At 42.9% G+C, this 18,456-nt stretch overlaps 1 protein-coding gene across 1 annotated transcript in view; it reads right to left on the bottom strand.

Moving 5' to 3' along the window:
- Nucleotides 1-882: 882 nt before the first annotated feature.
- Nucleotides 883-18,456, bottom strand: part of SUCLG2 (succinate-CoA ligase GDP-forming subunit beta) — a 257,629-nt gene continuing 240,055 nt past the window's right edge. The window contains exon 11 of the mRNA XM_040628584.1: nucleotides 883-1,945. Coding sequence (XP_040484518.1) covers nucleotides 1,830-1,945 — 116 coding nt within the window. The 3' untranslated portion in view covers nucleotides 883-1,829. The remainder of the gene's footprint in view (nucleotides 1,946-18,456) is intronic.

The raw sequence follows: 18,456 nt of genomic DNA, 5'->3' as shown, positions 1-18,456 counted from the left end.
TCAGCACCAAGATGCCACGTGAGCAACACAAACGCAGACATTTGGACCTTCCAAGAGAGAAAAAAAAAACAAAACCTTAATTCTGACAAATAACCACTTACTTGAAAATAAAGAACTATTTCCTGTTATTAACCCTTTTAGAAAATCATACACGAATGACTTAATTCCTTTATCTCCTCTTCCAAATTGGATTAATTAGAAACAACAGTATATAGTTATGAGAACACAGGCTTTTACAAAGGGCAAAAAATACAAATATGCTGATTTTTGTCTAATTGACAACGTATATATGATTTCTTTTACCACACTAACTGGTTACCAAACGATCAAGAACCAAAACACATCTAAAAAGACATTATTAATACTTTTCATTCATTGCATAACAATTAAAAAAGGACATAAGATTGATCTATCAAATAGTTTTTCTCTCCATGGCAAATATGGAGCTAGAAAAAAATGACTTTTTAACTGTTGTTCATATGTGAAACTTGTGAGAACAGCGTAAACTGATAAAAAAACCAAACAGAAGAATTTGGTCTGCTAAACATTTGTACACTAAGAGAAAAACCTTTAATGCTGACAACTGAATCTCACTAAATAGGACAAGTTTACGTGTATATATTTCCTGTAGCGTTCTACAGACTGAAGTCATATTCTAACCTGATGGACGTCTGTGACACTTACCTGGCCTTCTGGTTTATATAAAATTTTTATTCTTTCATTGCATAATCTCCTAACAGAAATGGTTGTTGACAAAGTTGAATGGAACTGAAATAATCCCCTAACAACCCAAATTCTCTAATTTTGGAGTCACGCCTAAGATGTAAAAGACAAATTGTTTGAGGAATGAAATCGACTAAAATGAGAAATACACAGACCTTAGAGTTTACAAAACATAATTTTATTTAAATTTGTGTACAGATAAAAATTGACCAAAATTTAAACAAAGACCAACTCAAATTCTTTCCCACCACAAAAATGGACATTATGAGAAAAAGCCACATTCTCTCAATTATCTTTTCCCAGCTGGTAGATTCTGGAGGGAAAAGGGAGGGGAGAAAAAGTACTGACACAACATAATTTGATCTTCAGCACTGTCTTGTCTTGAAATGACTTAATTATGGAGACTTCCATAAGAATCAGCATTCTTTGGTTTTGACATAGAAATAGAACCTTCTATGCCAAAATTGCAAATAAGGCTTCTGGCTTTATTTTTAGTGTGAGGTAAACAGTATATTCAATATTAAGGCAAACGGTAGAATACACGTGTGGGATATTAAAGTGGACCTTCCACTGTACAACAGTAGGTTCTGGAACATTTGCAGATTTTCTAAGTGTGTTGGAATTAGAAACTTACAGAAGACATTGCAGTGTGCAACACTTCTGAATGTCTTAGCTGTGCCTTTTTGATAAGCTGTCAAATGTAATTTTGTTTGAGTTTTTTACAGCATGTAATTGTTTTTATTTAATATTATTGTAAATGAACCAGGCTCTGATCTCAAATTCTGTATAGATACACACAGTTCGGCCAAATAGACTGCTCCCCCAAAGCTGGCAAAACAATGCCTACTGAGCAGGCTGACCATGACGGAAAAGTACGAGAACAGGACGTTAATAAAGATTCTAAGTGAAATCAGATTATTTAGGCTGTCTAGCTGTCTTATTCAAGAAAATGCAGATTTAAGATCTCAGGCACAGTGATCCATCCCGTGGCTCGTCCCTTCTCCCTTTTCTCCCGATGGGATAATCATTTCCTTCACAGTGATGACAGAAACATTACTTTTTATAGCAAAATGGACTTCTTCCTCCAAGGGGTCAAGACAAAGCTATCACTTCTTAGCCACGCAGGCTACAGACTTCTTGGCTGCGTCTTCCAGGTCGATGGCCGAAGTAATGGGGAGTCCACTGTTATTGAGAATGTTCTGGGCCTCGTGAACATTGGTTCCTAGAAGGTGGGGGGTGGGGGAGGGAACAGTCACTGAAATGAAACTGGAGGTGGTGCCCTGGGAAGTTTCCTAGGACTGGAAATTGTGCAATGCCCAGGTCTCATGAACACAATTTAATTACAACTCAGTTTCAGCTTTTTAGGATCCAGATTTGGCTATTTAGATATATCCAGATGACAAATTTACTTTTTCTTCTTTTTTCACCTCAAATGTCTGGCATTATAAAGATGCTGCCTATATTTTTTCGTGCATTTAAAAAATCCAAATAATGATGTTCTTATAAGACTGTGAACAAAGGCAGATTAACAACTACTTGGTCAACTACTTTGAAAGAGGAAAATCTCTGAAACGGATTCGTCCCTTGCTTGAATAATCTGAATACGGGATCTAAAGAAAAAGCTATGTGAGACACATGAGCCAGAGAATGGCAAATGGGTGTGATGGGATGGTACAGAATATTGGAAGTAACACATGAAGATGCAAGGACCAACCAATCTCTAGCTTTTCATCAGGAAATGAAATAATTATATGTTTTAATATGTCATTGACAGGGAAGATGATGTGGCAACATCTCTATCAAGGGGTGGTCTGGCTAGAAAACAAGATGAAAGACAGGAATTGTATGAGACTAATGGACATTTTTTTTTTTACTGATAAAAGCTGAAATTTCTGCTGATAATCCAGTCAAGTGGCTTTCATGTGGTTTTGGCCCATGCCGGAAGTCATTTGTCTTAAAGATCTCTTGAAATGAAGGGTCTGCGTTGGTACCTCATCTAAAGTGCTGAGAACCTACCCACCGATGGCCAGCAATCCACTGCTTTGGAAACAATGACAGGATTCCACACATCCGTTTTTGCGTCCTCTCCACTCTGACAGAAAGGGCAGAGGACCCGAAAAGAGCGCTGCAGCCTCGGAGGGGGTGTCCCATTCCTGCTGGATTTGTAGCGTCTAGGGGGCAAGCTATCCCACCCAAAGCTGTGTGTCTGCAACTGACTGTTTAGCATGCAAACGGCTTCTCTGTTCTTTCAGAGCAAGCGAGCCCGTAGGAGAAACGTGATAAAATTTAAGAGTCTAATGAAATACCTCATCTTACATCATTTCCTGCGCTTCTTTCTAGTTAGCAAGACAGAGCCTATTTATAAACAAGGACCTTGAAATAGAGGCCTTGGAGGACCTACGTGTACAAATAAAAAGGAGGCACTCGGTCAGCATGTTTTATACAAAGAGGAAAAGGCGGAGTTAAAGAGGAACAGCTGTGCTAACAAGGTGGTGTAGTATTGATTCTCCTGGGACCCTGGGGCCACCACAGCAGTGGGGAAGGGGACACTTGGCACTGTGTCTTTAGTTCAAGGCTTACTCACTGCTGTTTTCCACAGTAATGTGCCGAATGGCCTCTGTGGAAAGCAATAACCCAAAAGATAGGGAAGTTGTTGGTTAAAATCCCCAGCTTCTCATCCTGGCTCTGTCGTGTATTAGTTGAATAGTTTTGGGTAAATCCTGTAACTCCTCTGAGTCTCAACTTCTTTATCTCCAGACATGACATTAAGATCATCTGGCCCATAACTAATACTCAGTAAGCACTTCCATAAGCCAGATATAATGCTAAGTGACTTACGAGCAGCATATGAAATCTTTATGATGATGATGCCTAGATCTTACTGTCCCTATTTCACAGATGAGACAACAAGAGGCATGGAGAGCTTAAATCATTTTTCCAGAGTCACAGACTGTAAGCGGCAGAGATGGGAACTCCAACTCTGTTCTCTCTAGTTATATAAGCCTAAATGTTCTAAAGATATGCCAATCTGTTTCCCTGTCTATAAAATGAGAATAATGGGGCGCCTTGGTGGCTCAGTCGGTTCAGCATCCCAACTCTTGCTTTCGGCTCAGGTCACGAACTCAGGGTGGTAGAGATCCAGCCTTGCATTGGGCTCTGTGCTGGGCATGGAGCCAACTTAAGATTCTCTCTTTCTATCTCCCTTTGCCTCCCATGCCCTGCCTCTCCTCCGCTTTAAAATGAGAATAATAATGCTGATAGCACATATTGTGACGAGAAGTAAATGAAATAATACATGTGAAAGGATTTCATAAATGTCTGTGCATCTGTGGCGGACTTGGCTGGCTGTCCACCAAAGGTTCATGCTTCACTTCCATAGGGGACAGCTGCTGCCAGGAGGTAGCTGCCCAACCAGGAACTACATTTCCCACAGCCTCTTGCATCTATGTGGTTTCACATGACTGAGTTCTGGCCAAGGGCCTGTGAGTGGACATAAACACACACCCATAAAAACCGCCAATGTGAGCCCCTCCCTGTAGTCACCCGGTTTTCCCTGTCTGCCTCCTGGAACGCTGCCAGCCAAGACAACCCTGTAAGTCACCTCTTTGAAGATGGCAATGACTCCTTCAGCATGGATAATAGCATAATTCTGTGGAGCAGAGCACCCCACTCACCCTCTTAGACTTCATATGAATGACGAAGAAACTTCTATTACGTTAAGACTCACATTTCAGCATTTACTTGTCGTTACAGGAACTAGCATTACTTTAATTGACATGTTACTTTGTAAGTGTGGCGGGCAGCTTCCAAAAATGGCTCTCATATGATCAATCCCCACTTCTGGTTGCTCATGCCCCTGTGTAATCCCTCCCACTGTGGGTGGAGCCAGCAACTTGCTTCTAATGAATAAGAATAGAGCAAAAGTGATGTAATGTCTTTAGAACTAAGTTACAAAGGCCCATGACTTCTTTCTTTGCTCCCTCTAACTCCGTTCACTTCGATGAAGCAAACTGCCATACTGTGGACTGCCCTATGGAGAAATCCACAAGGCAAGGAGCTCAGGGCTGCCTCCAGCCGAAAGCCAAGGAGTAACTGAGGCCTACAGTCTGACAACCCACAAGGAACTGCATCCTCCCAACAACGATGTGAGTGTGTTCGGAAGCGACCCTTCCCTAGTCGAGTCTTGACAGGACCCTAGCCCTGGCTGACACTTTGCAGCTTTGAGACCTGGAGCCAAAGGACTCAGCTAAGCCACACCGAGATTTGCTACCACAGAAACCAGATCAACAACGTTCCTGGTGTTAAGCTGTTAAATTTCAGGGCAATGTGTTACACATTGGTTACTTAACTAATACAGATATTAAGATTTATTATTTCATTAATACAACCTCAGTGTTCATTTTGATTCATTTGGGAAAGTTTCAGACAAGGTGCCAGAGGTTGAAAAGTAGGACAGAGGATCAGACAGTGGCAGGTGTTAAATACTAGGCTAAAGAATTCTGACATTAGTCTGTGCGTAGGGCTTTCATGGAATCGTGACACAATGTGAGGCAAAGTCCTGAATGACACAGAATGGAATTGGTCTTTGGACCAGGTCAATGAAAGTTAAATATGTAAATTTCTATCTCCTTCAACAGAGGCATGGACTAGAGTTCTCTGCTAGGGAAGAAATCTAATTTAGGATAAAAAAAGGCTCTTCTCCCTTTTTCCTTTCTCTTCAGAGCATCTGCAATCTCAACAGACAGCCCCCAAGAACCCCATGCATCAAGAAGTAGGTTCCCCTGCCTGAACATTCCTCATCTCGGACTCTACCTTTCTTTGGTGAGAGTTGCCCTGTGGACACAGATCTTACCCAAGCCTGCCACGTTCTCTCTGTGTAGCTGGACTGGTACAAGAATTAGCAGTGCCAGTGGGAGTGATAACATTAAGCAAAGCAATAATAGCAGCTCTCACTTAGCAGGTGTCACACACTGTTCCAGGGTCCTAAGTATATTAGCTCATTTGCTCCTCAATGGCAACCCTGAGATAGCTACTATTACTATTTTCCTTTTACAGAAGGGAGGGCTGAGGCGCAATTAAGTTAAAGGTCAAAGTCTAGCTAACATGGCTAGTAATAGTGAGGAAATAGTGGAATAATCATTGAACTTGAACTCTCACTGGTTTGAATGATTTCTGGACCTAATGCTTAAAACATCCACGCTGAACCCTGGATGACCCCTTCTTACAATTTTTGTAAATACATGACATTATCATCATCATAATCACACTGACAATAATAAAAAGAAATCTCTGTTTTTCAGTCTTCCCACAATACTTTGAGACTTTGAACTTTTGAGTTTGGTGTTTCTAAAAGACCTTGTGAGTCAGGTGTTTATAAATGAGTTCTTTTTATTCATTTATTTACTTTTTTGGCCAAGAGCACTGAGGCTTAGTGATTGGCAGGATTCAGTCTCAAAATCCTTTGTTCTTCCCACTCTGTTTTGATTTCCTGGTGACTCCTGTTTGACATTTGAAATCTGTAGCACTTTCCCACGCATGAGATCATCTAAACTTCAACGATACTATAAATTATTTAAGAGCAAGGATCAGGTACGACTCGGGTGTCTGCTTTTTCCAATCTTCCTGTCTGACTATACCTACCCTACCCACTGTCCCTTGCTGGAGGAGGGACCACATGGTGATCTCTGCCCCAAGGCAGATATGGACTGTTCCCACAGCACAACTGCACCTGATCCAAGGGTGGTCCAAATACAGACGGTGGTCATTAGCTTGTCCAGTTAGGTTTGCTCTGCTACGAATCTGAATGGGGAGTATATATGGATAAAAGAAGAGGACTTACACAGCTCTAAGCAAGCCGGCGAGAGAAAGGCAGCAGAAACATGCAGAGAGGAGCATTGTCAGGTGAGCAGGGTGCTGGGGTGATGCTCTGGAGTACGGCCTCCACGCCCCAGCTTCCTCTTCCTGGGGGCCAGCTGCGTCCTGGCTCCTGTCCATTCTGAGAACCGTTTGTGCAGTTTTAACTGCACTCCTTTCCATGGGTATGGATGAAATCAGCTCTTGACCATTTTAGGTTTTTGAGACTACTTGAACAAGAAACCTAACTTCCTTGCAACCAAGAAACCTAACTAAATCAGTTCCTTAATTAACACCTTCTTCAGGACACACTGTAGCACCAGGTAGTCTCAAAGGGAAACATGACTGATTGAGAAATCCATGAACCTGCAGAAATGCTGGGCCCTTGGCCTTGAGTCCTCCACCCAGAACTCTTGCCTTCTCTCTGCTCGGCTGAACCCAAACGTTCATGAGATACCTGTTTAAATGGCAGTTCTTTGGGGATGCCTTCCTTGTCACTACTCCCCCAACCCCCCAACTAGAGCAGGGGCTTGTAAAAGAGCTTCTAGAGTACCTTGTACTTCCAGAATCATAGCACTACTGGGATTGCTCACTGACGTTTCTCTCTTCCCCGCCAAACATAAGCTTCTGAGTGCTAACGTTTTGTCAGGCCGGCCTACCAGGATCTCGCCGCACTTAGCACAACCTATTACACAGCGCGCACTTGTTGATGGACTGAATGAAGGGGGACGGACGCATACCCAGCAAGCGTGCTTGAGGAGGTGTGGTGTGGGAGGGTGCGTTTATGATCGCTTTGCTGGCCCACCATCTCCAAATAACCCTTTTTAATAGCATGGAAACAGAAGCCCCAAACAACCTGAAAATAAGGACAGACTGTTCCTGAGATTTCTCGTGTTCTCCAGGGGCTTCTATAGTGGACTCCTCCTCTAAGAAGGACCGAACAGAAGCTGGCTGTCTGCCAGCTTGGTGCCCTGGAGGACTCCAAGCTGCTGCCACTCCTTTGGCTCAGCCGCTCTGCTTGCCTTCCACCCACCCCTGCCCTGAGGCCTTGCTCAAGGTTAACAACAAGGGGGCGGGGCCAGAAGAGAGCGGGTGGAACAGCCCTTGGGAAAATGGGCCCTTCTCTCCTTCCAGCTGTTCCTGCAAGGCCATATCAAAATGCCTAATTGCTTCACAATTCCAGGATCCATTAAAGTGAATTTTAATTATGCTTGCAGTTACACTTTAATTATAGCCTTAATTATTAAGCACAGGCTAGGCATACTCAGAACCCCAGCACGAGAGAGGGAGGGAGAGGGAAAGGAAGGAAGAAGAGGAGAAAAAGAAGAGAGGAGAAGGGAGGGGAGGAGGGGGGAACTAAAAGAGTTGATGGGGGTAAAGAAAGAGAGAGTCATGAGGAATAACCCAAGGGACAGACACATGAAAAGAAGTATAGACAAGAGTCAAATACAGAGAGCAAGGGCAAAAAGTGAGCCCGTCAAGTCCCCAGTGCATCAGCCCCTGTCCTGACCCTGCCAGCACTCTGTCCTGCCATCCAGGCTGGTTTCTCCCTGGACTGTTCTTCTGCAGACAGGCCAAGAAGGAGCAAGGCCACGGTAGGCCCTGCTGCCCACACACCTCATTCCTGTGACAGAGCAGCTCCAAGGGGAAGTAGGAACACACAGAGAAGAGGGTCAAAAAGAAAACCAGCAGTCTCAAAAGGAGGTCACTGGAAAAGAGAAACGGGGAAAGCCTTGGGAAAATTCTTGCTGGTATGTGAGTTCCTTTCATTAACGCTGTTCTTTGAATATTCGAGGTTGGTTTCTTGATTCAGCAGGTGGCTGACACCTGCTCCCCATCCCCTTCCTTGCCTTTATTTCTAAATAGAAACCACCATAGCTGCTTTAAACTCCGACACGGAATTAAGAGTTCCAAAGACAGTGTTTATGCCTGTGTACCCAATTACAAAGGAAATTGATCTCTCCCCCACATTTAAATAGTGCTGTTGACATGTTCGAATATTTATTAAATGCTGCATTGCTTTTTAATGAGACTGCAGGACAACAGTTTTAATAACCACCTGTACAGATAACTGATTGACTCACGCTGGTTCAACTTCAAGCACGTCTTGACATCTGCTTGCTGAAAAGCTGCTAAGCTAAGTAGTTATCTACCCGATGCATGCCTTAAAACTGGCAATGCATAGAAAATCAAAGGGGAATGGTTGGATAATGAAATCTTGCTCTACCGGTAGAGGATATTATAAAAAGAATAATTATTAAATTTTTAAGTCTCCGCTGGTGCATGTTTTACCACTGACATCCTGCCACCAGGTGGAGTGAGAGAGCTGTACACAGAGATGCAGGGTTAATTTATCAAAATCTGTTCTCTGCTTTCAATACCTGCAGGAGAAGGTAACAGTAGTGGACAGAAATTACTGGGTTTTGTTCAAAAGGTACAGCCCCTTCCCCCGCACCTGGGCCACCCTTTTATCACAAGGCTGTGAAGAAAACTACTTTGTAGTCTGGACGTACATGGGAGCTGGGCTTTTTTTTCTTTTTTTTTTTTTTAAGGATATTTTAATAGGAAATCAGGTTTTGTTCTGTTTTGTTTTGAAGAATGCAATAGTTGGCATTTGAGTATACACTAGGCGCAATTAATGTCTGTTGGGTACATGAGTTAAGGGGTTCTCAATTATCCTATCACTTCAACCTTCATAGCAACCTTAAAGAAGACCTCATTTTTATCCCCATTTTACAGATGAGATAATTGAGGAACTAGGGAGCTTAGGAACTTGCTCAATGCCCCCAGCAAGTCAAAGCCTAAGCTGGGATTAAGAACCCAGGTTTATCTGACTGCAAAGCCACAGGACAACCACACAACTTGGCCTTTTAATGCCAGAAGGAATCCTAGCTAACCTTTAGGATAAGTCTCTTGCTTTCACTAGAGGAAACTGAGGCCCAGAAATGTTAGATGACTTGTTCAGGTCAAATAACCAGTGAACCATGACAGGTCTGACTCTCGGTCTGGTGTTCTAAGTCAGGGCTGATCTAAATCAGCTAAGAATAGTTTGTACATTTTTAAATAGTTGGGGAAAAAAATCAGAAGAATAATATTTTGCGATACATGAAAATTACATGAAATTCAAATTTCTGTGTCCTTAAATAAAGTTTCACTGGCATACAGCCAAAGTGATTCATTTACAGATTGTCGATGGCAGAGCTGTTGTGACAGTCAGTACGGGCCATAAATCCTCAAATACTTCGACCCCATCTCTAAGAAATGGAATCTTTCCCCCCTCCACCCGGGGGGGGGGGAAGAGGTCAGTGGAAAAGAAACCAAATTCTACAAAGCAGCAGATTCCTCCGAAAATGGTCTCTGTCCTTTTGCCCTTGATCCTCTTTCATTATTCTCTTTCAAGTGACAAGCAGATAGAAGAGGTCCATTTTCTTGGTGACATGTAAATTTAGATAACTTATCACATCTCTTTTGTCTTGTTATTGTACTGTTAAAAATGGAATAATTCATTGAAAATCCAAGGTAAAGTCCCGCTGCCTCAGCAGTCTCCCTGTTTGAGACGACATGCACCCAGTATCTCACACCTTGCTCGGCACACTGCCGCCAGCCCCCAGAGACCCCATCTCAGTCGAGTTAGGAACTAGAGCTCAGGTAATGATGGCAGCTAACATTTACTGAGCCAGGGCCTGTCTAGGTGAACTAAGAATTCATCTGCTCCTTACAACAACCCCGTGAGACCGCCATAGGTTTATTCCCATTTCACAGACGAGAAAACAGACTTTACACCTGGTTCGGTCACCAAGAAGTTGAGTGACCTTGGGAAGGTGCTATAGTTGGATGAGTATCTTCCAGAAATGCCTTGTATTCCTCACATTCTAGAAAAATTAAGAATGACATAAGCTATCCTACCGGACTATATCCCGTGTACCCCTATATTCCTTGGTAATTTCTTCTGCCATGGTAAGAAGAAACCACTACTGAAGGTGTGAGTGTGACAGGGATTCTCAGGATGTGGGCTGGAGCCACCACCTGTACTGGCAGGAAGCTGATGGCCGGGTTGTAAGGATGGTGTGCATGGACTTAGGCTCAGGCAGGCAAGGCTGAGGACCAAGTCTAACATATATCCACTGAGGGCTTACGCTTTTGCTTTCGACTATGTTAACCCCTAAAAAAAAGCAACATATATATTATGTTGGTATGGGAGTCTTACTATTAAACTAGAACACAACGAATCTTCTGGCAAGCAAGAATGCCCTACAATTCTATACCCACTAGGAATAGGACCATTCTTGTAAAGAAAGGATGTTCTATATGCCTAAACATCTGCAAGGACTTTCCTTTCATGCCTTCCTTCAGTCTACCTCATGGCTTGTAATTCATGTATATTCTAACAGATGGGTGATTTCGGGGATTTTCAGAGGTAATTTTGGCGGTGTGAGACTTTAGTCTGGAATCCTGACTCTAGAACTCCACGGCTTCCGATATGGGACATGAGCGCATCACTGCCCATCATTCTGTCCCTGCGTGGGGCAATGACTGAGCTCTCACTGCTAATCTGTTCCTTGAAAAGTTAGATGCTTAATAGCGCCCAAACCTTTCTTGACTTTTACAAAACCGTTCAGACAGAGCTAAGGATGGAGGGGGCCTTAGACTCAGAGACCCTGGGGAGTTTCCAGAATTCTAGGTCTTGCTGCTGACCTCTTCTCTACCCACACCAGGCTGCAGCTTATGCCCCACTGTCTGTCTTTGGAACGAAGATTTATCATGAGAGCCATGCCCATTCCTTTCTATATTGTCTCCACTGCTTCTGTGCTGCAAAGGTGAGTGATTGCAACAGGGAATACATGGCCCACAAAGCCTAAAATTTGGCTATTTACAGAAAAAGTCTGCAGACCTTTGCTCTATACAATCCACATTTTTGGCCCTGTGCCTGGGGTGGGGGGGTTAAGAACCCAGCCTCATCTAATGCCTTTTCAGCTGGCAGCCCCCACCTCCTGCTTCTGATGCAGCAGGCAGCTGGAGTTCCAGGATCACAGTGGCTGGCGCTTGGCTCTAGCCCTCCCACTCTCTGTTCCCACATCTGTGGAAGACAATGACCACAGAGCTCTTTGCCACTGAGCTGGGGTAAAGTCTCAACATCTTTCCTGGCAGTGCACTCAGGCAGCCACTGAGTGGGAAGGTGGCAGGACATGAAAGCTATTTGTCTTGCCTGTTCTCGAACATTCTCGCGGAGTCTTTCCTCCTAGATAGCTCTGCCTTCGGGCAGCCGCAAGGTGGTACTCTCTGGGAGAGTCTTATTAACAGGACCCACCTGCCTCCTCTAAAATAGGACAGACAGAATCTACCAGGGTGTCCCTTTCCTGATAGCAATGTGTTCTCTCTCCCTCTTTGTTGGCAAATCAAATAGAACTTTCCAGTGTTATACAAGGAAACTAAGGCATGCAGAAATGAACTGACTGACCACTCAGAAAATACCCACGAAGCAGACGGTGGTGTTGTGATGTGCAGGACTTAGGATGTGCCACTCCCCAGCCTGGCCATGCTCTAAAACCCCTCCTTGTTACAAGTGCCCCACGGAAACAACTTCAGGCCCCTGTTTTTGAAGGAAGGACCACTGGCTAGACTGAAGTGGCCACCTGACCGAAAGGCAGCCCATGCCCAGTGCAGACTAATCACGTGGATGTGCATTAGAGGGGTGCTTCCTTCCACGCAGAGCATAATATTCCCAGTCTCATCTCCAACTACCACTGGCTCTGTGCTGGCCGTGGAGTCACTTCTCTGACTTGAAATGTTTGAAAGGAGACAGATGGCATGTGTAGCCCAGCCACTTCCGCTGCCTTTCCTTTGGACTGTGCTCTCACAGGGAGCCCATACTACCCCTCTGGGTCCGTGGTGCCCGTGACTGGGTATGTCTGGGGTTCAGAGTAAGAAAGATCACTGTCTGTATACAATAAGGTATATCCCTCATCTTCTTCATCAGTAATGAAAGTGATATTTTAGTCTCTTAGACCTCTGTCATATTTCTCACCAGGCTCCCCAGATGGGGAAGGAGCCACTGGATCCCCTGAAAGACCCCAACAACATGGACTGGTTGGATGACTCCCTTCCTAAGGAATGCTGGGTAGCTTTTTCTTGTGTCAGGCAGCGGATGTCCAACATGGCAAACATTCTAGTTACTCATGTGAACCAACTAGAAGTAAAATGAAAATTCAAAGTGCCACATCTAGGGGATTTGTCTGGAAACTTAAATATTCAATCTAAAAAAGCTTTCACTACCCTAAAACTTTAGGTTAGGTCCTGTGAGACTTAGTGTAATGTTTAAGTGCAGCAAAGTTTAAACATTCAGAAGAGTTTATCGATCTAGACAATGAGAGGATTTCAGGCTCGATGACAGGGCAGGATTGTCTCCAACGTGTCCTCTGGTTTAACCCGGTGATGATGAATTCAACACTAGGAAGGGTACTCAGGGAGAAGATGCCAGTGACTGAAGGGAGGAGAGGTGACAGACATCCACAGGAAGTGAAATCAGTCCCAGAAAAGGTGCATCCACGGGGGACAGTGAAGGAGGAAGAAGATGAGGAAGGTGAGTGGGTGCTAGTGAGGCAGAAAGCAAGATAAGGAATGCAGTGTGCAGAAAATGGGGACAGAAAGGACAATGAGGATCAAAGAGAAAGAGGAAAAGAGACTGGCCAAGAGGATCTGGCCCCTCCTCCTGGAGCCACATTTCCACCGACTGCAGAAGTAACCAAGGAGTGGAGAGCAGGGAAAGGTGTGCTTGGAGAGGCTGGGGGTTGAGGTGGGGGAACAGGTCCACCTTGCCTTAAAAGGGAACAGGGATTGAGCAAGGAAGAGAAGATGAAAAACTCGGTACAGAGCAAACACTGGGAAATGTGCAAAGAGGCCAGGGGGTGTTAAGGGACACAAAGCCAGCCCCCTGGTGCTGCGGGGCACCCACACTCTCTCTGCCCAGGATCATGCCACTACTCAGCCAGCAGCCCCTTATTCTCTGTTGACTCTGAAGGGAAGCAGCAAACCTAGGGCTCAAGTATCCTGAACGAAAACCTTTCCAGCTAGTCAGCCACAGCAGTCTGCCAAGACTGCCTTTTTGACGGGAGTTAGAGGAGTAATTGCTACCCTCCTCTTGGTCTCACCCTCTCATGTAACGGAAGACTCGCAGAATGGACGGCCACCAAGTGTGTGGAGACACAGCTGAAAACACTCGGAACACTTTAATCTTCTTCGAGGTTTCTTTTCCAGTTGAGCAGACCAAAGCATCATGGAGCAACTTTACTGTGTCTGTGCTAAGAAAGACACTTGACGTGCATTGCTCTGGCTGGGGCTCCAATTCGTCAGTATTGCAGAGAGCGACAAAAAAGACCTGTCCACGCAGAAGAGGTGCCAGGGCCTCTTTCGAGAAAGTGAAAGAAACAGGATACAAAGTTTCTGACTTAGAGACATTTATGTCCTCAACAACTGTAAAGAGAGTTAAGGGCACATTCAGAGGGATTGACAAGGATAAGGAAGGGAACCATACTTGTTTCGAAAGATATTTGTCAAAAGAGAAGCAAAATGTTTATGTTGCTGAAACAAACCTTTTGGTACTGTACGGAAAAATCAAACTGAAAAGATTTGGCTAAGAGAAAAAGGATCCAATCTACCAATTATCTAGGCTCATTATTATTTATAGTTTAACTTGGAATCATAATAAGCACCTGAGAGAAAAGCAAATTCCTTTTCAGACTTATTTGAGATAGAGAAGTTTGCTGCAGGGGCGCCTGGGTGGCTCAGTGGGTTGAGCGTCTGCCTTTGGCTCAGGTCATGATCCCAGGGTCCTTGGATCGAGCCCCACATCAGGCTCCCTGGTCAGTGGAGAGCCTTTTCCCTCTCACTCTGCCTGCTTACGCTCTCTCTCTCTGTCAAATAAATGAATAAAATCTCTTAAAAAAAAAAAAAGTTTGCTGCAGATTTAAATCGGACAAGAAGGAAAAAAGAATTAAAAAAAAAATTCTCTAAAGATATTGACAGGCCTGATCTAGAACACTAAAACTGCCCATACAAAACCCAAAGCTTTGGTTAAAACGTCTTTGCACAGTGAATACACAAAGGTGTTAATAAATGTATGTTTTTAAACAATATCATGGGTAGGGCTAAATTAACCATCTACGTAACTTTTGTGCCAAGTATATATACACGTCAAAGAGAAAAAAAAATAAACATCTCAGATTATTTGTTTTTTATTCATGCCAGAAGCAACTGTGTACAAAAACTAAACTCCCCCCCAAAATGCAATTGCTCGATTTACCTAGGAGTCTTTTAAACAAAAATAATCCTGTCTCAGCTGGTGAGTTCTGTTGTGATAAGGCAAGTAAATACATGTAATTATAAAATTACCATCTTCAAAGAGGAGGGTAATCCTTTCCTTACCCACTGGTGAAACAGCTTGTACTTACTATACAGCTGAGAACAAAGATTTGTCCACAAAAATCCCACTAAATCAAGTCTGATTGATTAAAACTTTCCTCATCAAAACATTTCTAATACACTGCGTGTGGCAACGGAGTGCTGAAAATATGGGTCACAGATTAATGAGAATTATGGCAAGGATCTTGGATCTTCCAAATGGCCGTCTAACAAGCAAGAGAGACTAACTTCTTTATTTATAGGAAGTAGATACAACTAACAAAACCAGTTATTGGCTTTTGAAATGCCTGTTACCTTGGCCATTAAAAATCTGACATTTGTTTAGACTATACAGCCATGTGTCAGAGTATCTGAAACTTAGCAAGTTAACAAATTTTAGCAATATTAATCATTATTGTAATTCAGACCCCATATAAAATTTTTCTGCCACACTTTGGTTTTTATGTGTCATGAAGCTTTATCACAGATGCTGGGATCATGGACACCTTTTCCCATCTCCCTTTCGCTAGCTGGATGATGGTGCACATTCTGGGAATGTGAACCACTTTGAATATTAATATGAATAAATACAACTGAAAACTCATCAGTTAAAACAAAAAGTACAGTGTTCAATCAAGTTAAATAGCAACTACCACTAGAATTGCCCAAAATCATCCTCCCTCTTCATATACCACTTTGTTTTCCTGTCAGCACAGACGATGAGGAGTTGTTTGTTCAGAAAAAAAGGATCCATATCGTGCTTTGAAGTTGGGTAAAATATGGCTGAATGCACAGAGATTTGTGGGAGGAGAATTTGTGTTCCAACCCAGAGAAAGCTAATGAAAAATTTATATTGAGTATAAGAGAAATTCCTCAAAAGGTCCTGGTAGTTAGCAACTGTTCCCCACAGGAAGCGCTGAGCGCCAGACTTCCTGTGACAGGAGATTTTGGTTTGGGTTGGTTTCTCCTTTTAACTAAGCTGTACTGCAGGAGAACAATTTCCAAGGCAGCAAGACCTGAGTGTGGCTTACTGGGGGACTTCAAAATGGGCTGATGTACCCATTTTTCTATCACATTTCTCTTTGGATCACTCCCTACATTCCTCCATCTCAACCTCCACATGTGTTCCGTCTGATGCTACAGGTTCATCTCAACCAAGGATGACTGTATCCCAACGTAATACTCTCCCATCCTCTCCAGCTAGTTCCCACTTCTGACTTTCCCAAGATCGTCAACCATGCCATCCTTCATTCTCCCGGTCATTAGATTTAAAACCCAATGTCCCTCTTTTTTCTATTTCCTTTCTTATCTCTGCTGTTGTCTACTCTACTTTTACCTCTTATGTGGCAATCCTGCCTGGGTTCTTAGATTCTATCTAATGTTGTAGACTCTGGCTACCGACATGATTTTCCCACTTTGTTTTATAGCCATAATATGTTGCTGCAAAGCCATTACTCTCTCCAGGACAGCCTTCTGATCTACCCAGGTCCTAGGTTTCAGGTTTTACCACTATTATGATCCCGGACCAACTGCCAAGTATGGAATAGATCAGATGCCTTGCTTCTGATCCTTTACCAAATTCCCTCCCCTTTCCTTTCCAATGATTCAAATCTTACTTATTTCCATGCTCATCTTGGAAACTCTCCTTTTATAATATTTCTCTGCTAACTCACATCTCTAAATGTGCTATAATTATAGTAGTCAATGTTGAGTAAGCTTAAAAAGAAGACTATGCCAAAGAAAGTGGGCTGAGCTACAGAGGCACTCAGCTTCAGGGACACATTTTACAGAAGTCTGCATTCCCTTAACATAAAGAGCACTGACTTGGTTTTTATTTAGTTCCTTTTACAGGGCCTTTATGGGTAATACCATCACTGATTTTCTTCATTTTGTTATCTCTGATTAGTGCCAACAGCAGAGTTAAAGCTGAATTCTTCACCTTTCTCTTGTACCAACACAATGTGGGGACAGGTCTGATTCGGTGTAGGGCTGTTGGTTTCCCAGAAATCACATATGGGTATTACTGACCTTGGTACAAACCATGTTGAGTGTGAGAGACATTTTTCACAAAAGACTAATTTCTACAAGAGGAAGAAAAGAACACCAGCTAGGACTCCAGAAATGTCGAAAGCTTTCCTGCTTTTGCTCTCTTGATAAAAGGCTCTTGATGCTTATTACGGGATAGGGCCATTCCAGTGAAGGACAGGAGTGGTAATGAGGTCACCATGGATATTTTTAGTCTACATAAATTTGGGGGGACAGTATCCTTTTTGATTTCATCTCAAATCATCACATTCAATTCTCCATGGTACATTGCATGGTGGACATTGCAAGGTATCGATATTTGGGAAGACTCCACAAGCCAAGCTAGTGGCTCTCTGGGATGCCCCGATGGCTACCGCTACTAAGACAGGAGCAGAGTCTATTAGGGCCAATACCCATCAACATTTTGGATCTGTTATCTTGTATTGTATCTTGTATTGTTCATTTTTCTTTTTGTTGTATTTCCCATTTTGTATTTTGTTGTATTTTCCCATTTATCTAGTAACTGGCATGGCTTTTTCTATTTCTATTTCCTACCTAATGTCTAAAGCTCAATGACCCACACATAGTATTTATTATGTTAATTAATAAATTTAAAAAACACAAGCATCTATTTTGGAAGTACATTAACTTAAAAGATGCAAATCTGATTGTCTAACAAACTGAGAAATTTCAAAGCTTCTTCCTAGTAGCTCAGATAGAACTCCGAGGCAGGCAACAGCGATTATTAGGGGAGAAAATGTCAGACGTGGTATTTTGCAGAGTTCAGCATGTGTATTATCCAGATACACACGATACAGATAAATGAGGGGGGTCATTTAATACTTCTGGAATACAAGTGCAGTGTGAAAATAAGAGAAGGGCTTTTTTTTTTTTTTAAGTGAGGTAGAAAAGTACAGTGGGGTAACTTTCTTTTCTACTAATGTACACAGGGCTAATAATTATGGGCCTCTGCTGACCACTCAGGCACAAGAGATCACGATAAAAAAATGAGTCCACCAAAGTATACACTCATTTCTAGTCATTTCTAAGCAACAGACACGAATTCTAATCTGCTTATAGACACTTGCTCCCCTTGAAGAACACAAGCAGAGCTTTTAGAACCTGAGGGTTACTAGTCATTTGGGCCCTGAAAACACTGTGACATTCACATTTTAATCAGAATTATATGTACACTGAGGAACCCACTAACTTCTTGATCAATTTTTTCATTGCAGCCTTGCCAGTAATTTTCCTTTTATTGAAATTATTTTTATAGGGATCAATTACGTCACATTTACATTTTTAAGAAGATTTAATTCATTCGTACGTTTTAATGTCCATATTAAACCTTGCCAACGGGTGCTCCAGCTATTTCCATTTTTCTTTGTGATCATATTTCTTTCAAGTCCATATGGTGCAGACCTATATTTGTGAGGCAGGGAGTCTCAGGGAGAAAGG

This window comes from Ursus maritimus, unplaced genomic scaffold, assembly GCF_017311325.1.
Source record: "Ursus maritimus isolate PB19 unplaced genomic scaffold, ASM1731132v1 scaffold_14, whole genome shotgun sequence".
In the NCBI taxonomy this organism is placed as follows: Eukaryota; Metazoa; Chordata; class Mammalia; order Carnivora; family Ursidae; genus Ursus; species Ursus maritimus.
This window is presented reverse-complemented; position numbering and strand designations above follow the sequence as displayed.